Below are 6,000 nucleotides of genomic sequence, written 5' to 3' on the forward strand. Positions count from 1 at the left end.
CTGGGTTTAGTCCCAGGACTGAGTGAACCAAGTACTGTGTAGCATGCCTGTAACTACTCAGGACTTAGGAGATAGAAACAAGAGGATCAGAAAGGCAGGACCATCTTTAACTACATAATGAGCTTAAGGCCAGTCGTGTCTATATGAGACCCTCCCTCATAAAACTAAAAGCCAGCCAGCCAAACACGAAACCAAAGGCTCCCTCCTTGTACTTCGGAGAGTGGCCAGTTTTGTTATGACATATTCTCCCAGTGTTGAGTTAGGCAAACTTAAGCAAATTTCACATATCAACTTTTTGAACGTAAAAGGTAGGATGATTTACGCTGTCCTGTGTCTCTCCCTGTTTAATTAAAATGTTACTCACATCACCTGCTAATTACCACATAAAAGCACACAACACATTGGTCTTTAGTGTAGTCCCATAAGTTGTATAGCAGTATCACTTATCGTTGCTTTGATTAAAATATAAATGCCATGACATTTCCTTAAGGCATGCCTTCCTTAAGGCAACTTCAGGAAGAGTTCATTTTGACTTGATGTCTAATGTCGATGTCTATGATGGTGGGGAAGGCACGGTGGCAGGATCGCTGATCCAGGAGTGCACCTCATGCACAGAGAATACAAACTGGAAGTAGGCAAGGCCGTAAACCCTGAAAGCCTGCCCAGGGCTTTGTCATAGTTTTTTTCCGGCACATGCATGACCCTGGCAATGCTCGAGGATCTAATCCCACAGTTTCGGAGATGCTCTAGAGTGTACCGGAGCCTTTCAAAGCCCATGTGCCTTTCTCAAGCCTAGCCTTTCCTTTCTTTTGCTTCTCGGTTACTCTACTAGCTTTTGGCCTATTTTTCTTTTCCCATGTGGGCATCTAACACTTCCTCTGCTTCATGCAATCACAAAGTTAAACTATTTGCCTACAGTTGTTTTTTGACAAATGGCTTCCTGGGACTAGACTTTTCTTACTGGTTAAGTTCCAAGCTGTGTCAAATCTAGACAGCCTTGCAAAAGTAACAATAAGTCAGTTGGCTGTGCAATACCGGATGGTCACCCCTGAAAACATACATACAAGTAATACTGTGTAGACTGGGAAAGTTATATTTAGGAACATATGCATATACATATATGCATGTAACAATAAAAAAAGAGGATATGAGTTTGGAAGAGAGCAAGGAGGGATATATGGGAGGGTTTGGAGAGGATATGTAACTATATTATAATCTCAAAAGTAAAAGAACAAGATTGGAGGAGCAACCCCAAACAGTAATTATTGGAAATGAAGCTCTGAAAGAGCTCTGGCACCAATCTTCACCTTCTGAGGCTGCCAGGCCCCACTGGGGACAAGGGCTGCTGTTTTCCAGGGCTTCTGGGTGACTAGGAAGTTGGGTCAGGACAGGGAAGCTTAAAATGGCTCCAGGCTCCCTGTTCAGGCTGAGGTTCAGGGACTGCTCTAATGAACACGGGGTTGCCAGGGCTCCGCTGAGGTCTGGAGATGCAGATTCTTAGTCTTTCTCAGCATTGTGCTTGTCACTGTGGCTTTCAGGAAGCCGAGAGCGTTGGGAAACCCCATTTCCTTTTTATGACTTACTCCTGCATTTTTTGTTTTTATGCTCAGACAACCTCTAAGAGGTCAGGTATTGGGGCAGATAACTTTAATCTCAGCAACTGGGGAGTTAAGCCAAAGAATCGTTAATTCAAGGCCAGGCTGGGCTATGTAGCAAAAGTCCTGTCCCAAAGAAAACAAGACAAATGCCAAAACAAAACTCCAAATTCGAAAGCTAGATAAAACATTGGCCTAACAGGTGCAAGGCTCTTGACTTTACACTGGAAAAGAAAGGCAAAGAAGGGAAAGAAAAAAAAAAAAAAGAACTCACTCTTTGCAGATAGCTAAGGATGGAGCATTCTGGCTATGAGTCACAAACACGCCTCGTTTATCACTTGCTACAGCTTGGGGTAGCAGATGCCTTGATTCCTAGTTGCAGATGAGAAAGTCAAGGCCTAGAGATCTCAGGGACCTTGCCCAAGTGCACACATAAGTATGTGGATAATGTATGTGTGGTGACTTCAAAAGGCTGCTTCTGAGTCTCATTCATCCTCGCCCTGTGGTAAATTTACCGATTTACCATATTCAGTGGCAGTGTGGTATTCCTGCCTCTGGTGGTGGCAGAATTGACAAGGTTAAAAGTAACACAGGTAAGATAGGAACAGTGGATCATGCCTGTAATCGTGGCACCTGGGAGTCTGAGGCAGGAGGCTTGCTGTGAATTCAAGGCTAGGTTGAACTACAAGTTGGATATAGTTCCAGGCCAGCCTGAATTTCAGAATAAGACTATCTCAAAAACAAAGAAACACACTCTGGAGGCAGGCAGGCAGATCTCTGTCTGTTCAAGGCCAGCCTGGGCTATATAACAAGTTACAGGCCAGTCAGGGCTACATAGACCTGTTTTGTTATTATTGTTGTTTTTTATTTGTTTTTTTCTTTTTTAGAGCAAGCAAATAAAATTAACTCTAAAATTCCTTTAGAATCAAAATTTATATTCTCTTATTACCAATAAATCATTAGTATCAAATATAATACAGAGAGATATCCATAATAGGCACATATAGAAGAGAAAATAAAGAAGCGCGTGCAGATAAGACATACAATGAGCAGGGCGGTGGTGGTGCATACCTTTAATCCCGGCACTGGGGAGGCAGAGCCAGGCAGATCTCTGTGAGTTCGAGGCCAGTCTGGTCTACAGAGCAAGATCCAGGACAGGCAACAAAACGACACAGAGAAACCCTGTTTCGGGGTGGGGGTGGGGGGTGGGAAGACACACAATGGAATATGTTTGTTTATTTGTTTTTGTTCACATTTAGGTGAAAAGCTTTGACCTTGAGCTCCTGCTTCTCCTGCTCAGAAGGAAAGTGTGTATGAGTGAGAGTTGGAATATCATCAAAGCAGAGCCCCTTCTGCTTAGCGGATCCCCAGCAGGAGGATGAAGAAGCGTGACTGTCTGTGTGGTTTGAGCTCCGGAACCAGCGACACTTTAAGCCCTGTGCCAGGTGCGTCGGGTTCATACCACTCGGGTCGGATTTATTACCCTTAGGCTTCAGTGCTAACAATTCCGAGTTTTAGAACTCGCCAGGTTCCCAGGTCTCCACGTTGAAATGCTCCTGTCTTATAGCCTTGAGTCTCACTGCAGTGTTTGAGGGACTTCAGATGCCCGGGTGGGACACCAGGGCAGGGTGGGCCTCACCTTTTCCAGCCGACTCCACTCATCCAGCACATCGTGGGCAAAGTTGAAGTACTCAGGCACTGGCTGCCTCCCCAGGCTGATGGCTTCCCAGGTGGCCACAACCTCAGGGACAGGTGGGGTGGTGGCTGCCTGTGAATCCTGCAGACTCCCCAGGAACTCCTCAGAGCCTGGAGGACCAGGCCTCTCCGCCATAACCTCATGTCTTCTGTTGCCTCCTGCCTGTCACCAAAGAGGAGAGACTGTAGTCTTGAATTCTTGAATTTGGGTTGAGGTTTGTGACCAACCCTGAGAGGGGCATAGCTCATACCAGCTGTGGGACACATCATTGGCTTCATTCTGCTGTGACGGACATTGGCACAGTCTCCTCTCTGAACCGGAAGTCCCCTCCTACCTCTCTCTGTGTGGGGGTCTGCATGTATCTGAGGTCATCCGTTCAGAGGCCACTTCTCAAAACTCAGGCCTTCAAAGGGATCCCCCAATAGCAGTAATTTTGCTATTGTAATAAAAAAAACTTTAATGTGTATTTTGTGTGTTCAGGTGCACATATATGTTCAGGTACATGTGTTCATGTACATGCAGAAGCTGGAGGAAAACCCTGGCTGTTGTTCCTTAGCCCCTTTTGTTGTTGTTGGGACAAGGTCTCTCACTGGCTTATAACTCACCAGTTTGGCTAGGATGACTGGTCAGCACACCCTACGAACCCTCCATCTCCAGCTCTTCCATGTAGATTCTGGGGATCAGCTTAGGTCCTCATACTTCTAGGACAAGCACTTTATTGACTGAATTATCTCCCTAGCCCCTTCACAGGTATTTTAACTGTTTTAATTGATCTATAATTACACAGATTTAGGGAGCACACTGTGACATTTCAGCTCCTTTGTGCTGTGTGTGATGGTAGGTCAGTGTAATTAACATAGCTGTCACCTCAAACAGCCCAACACTGCCCAACAGAGACAAATTACTAGCCACACATGCAACTCACAGCTTTCTGCCACTTAGATGCAGAAAAGTAAAAAGAAACACGAGACATTAATTAGAGTGATATCTCTTACTTAACCAGCACATGAATAACATTATCGCTTCAACATGGCACTCCTGTAAGGAGAAATCATTTAGGAGATATTTGTATTTTGCACCAAGTGCAATGCAATATGCACTTCACACTAATATGCATAGCTAGGTTTAGCTCAGCTGTGTGTCAAGTGCCAGGAGCTGCCAGTGGGCAGTGCATGGGCCTTGAAACACAGGTGGTCTCCAGAGTCTGTGACAGATGTGGAGCCCCAGCTCACATCTGTGAGTGTGACTCTGCATGTTCCCAGGATGCCAGATATATCACCTGAGTGGTGACACTCCCGGTTTCGGTCCCTTGGGCCAAGTTCCTCTGGTGACAACACAACAGGGCAACATTAAACAATGACAATGTGTTTCAACAACAGGAGAAACCCATTCCCACAACCACTGAATGAATGATTGTTCTTATTTCACACCGATAGATTGCCCAAGCTTCTGGAACTAACCGTTCATGGTCCTGTAAGCAACCCTTATTAAACGCACGGGTTCCAGAAATAATAACTTAAAAGAACAAAAATGTCAGAGTGAGTAGTTGAGGAGAAGGGGATTGGTGGTGGCAGAGAGGGAGAAAAGGTGAGGATGGGGATGATTATTATGAAAAAGCATTTTATATGTGTCCGAAAAAGCTGTGGTGAAACCCATTATAATGTATAATAGCATATGCTTAGTCAACAATAAAAATTATAAAAAAGCTCTTCATTAAGCCTTATAGACAACTCTACCGAGAATGGTACTCTCTCCACAAGAGGAAAGGCGACTCCCAAGCCTCACTTTCCAGAAAAGCCTGAGTTCAGGCTCTGCATAGCTGCTAACCCTAGGTTTGGTGCTTAGCAATCCCCAACATCATCCCTGTGTTCTGTCCCACACATTTTCCTTTGGCTTCTTCCCTCCTTGGTGGCCAAACTCCAGACTCTCCAGGCCTTTCCCACACTTTCCTAAGGTCACTTCATGTTGTGCCTATCCTTGACTACATCACCAAAGACCTCTGGGCAAGTGACACCTGCCAGTGAAGAATTTCTTGTTCAGTTACCTTGATTTAAAATCCAAGGTATCTGTGTTCCTCTTCAGCAGCAGGGCAGACCTGAAGGCTCCTGAGAAGTTCACGCAGAGGCTGAAGAAAGGATTTTGACCCAGAGCTTTAGCCCCAAACACAGCCTGGGGAGAGGATTAGAAGTCAGCCAGGGACATGTAGTTTCAGCTTTCAACCAGTCAGGACATCGTGAACCAGTGAAAGCGGCTCCCTGCCAGTTTCCCTGGCACACAGTGCCGACAAGGCCGAACCCTGACCTGGACTCGGCCTCCTCAGGACTAGAACATTTACTCCCTGGAATTCAGGCCAACAGCCTGAAAATGGAATAAGAACTTTGCCCTGCTTTAACAGAAAGGACACAAAGCCAGACCCTGTCTGTTTCCTACTTGAAGACCTCCCCCCCCCCATCTCCAAGCTTAAAGATGGAAAGTGAATGAGCAGCCTTGCTAAGGATGAGAGCAGATTCTTTGAGTTAATGAAATGGCTCTTGGATGGGAGCCAGGGCAGCACAATTACATAAATTTGCTGAAAAAAGAAGAAGAAGAGAATTGGATCTTATCTAATAAAGCTGTTGAAATTAGATGAAAAGCCTTCTAAGGGTCTCTGTTTCTTCTGCAAGGATCAAAGCCAAAGTTGAGACATGGATGTACAGCGGGCTGTTTCCT

The 6,000-nt window shown here is 45.4% G+C and overlaps 1 protein-coding gene across 2 annotated transcripts in view; it reads right to left on the reverse strand.

Moving 5' to 3' along the window:
• The window catches only part of Acsm5 (acyl-CoA synthetase medium chain family member 5), a 28,166-nt gene extending 22,583 nt beyond the window's left edge, over positions 1 to 5,583 (reverse strand). Inside the window, exons 1-2 of one of the 2 annotated variants that reach the window (XR_005092952.1) lie at positions 5,336 to 5,583; positions 3,235 to 3,453 (exon numbers count right to left, since the gene is read on the reverse strand). Coding sequence is in view for 1 of the 2 variants with exons in the window: in XM_028867807.2 (XP_028723640.1) it covers positions 3,235 to 3,426 (192 nt within the window). In the remaining variant the exon portion in view is untranslated. The remainder of the gene's footprint in view (positions 1 to 3,234; positions 3,454 to 5,335) is intronic. The other variant, XM_028867807.2, reaches the window with a different exon arrangement.
• Between the last annotated feature and the right edge of the window lie 417 nt (positions 5,584 to 6,000).

Source organism: Peromyscus leucopus, chromosome 1, assembly GCF_004664715.2.
Source record: "Peromyscus leucopus breed LL Stock chromosome 1, UCI_PerLeu_2.1, whole genome shotgun sequence".
In the NCBI taxonomy this organism is placed as follows: Eukaryota; Metazoa; Chordata; class Mammalia; order Rodentia; family Cricetidae; genus Peromyscus; species Peromyscus leucopus.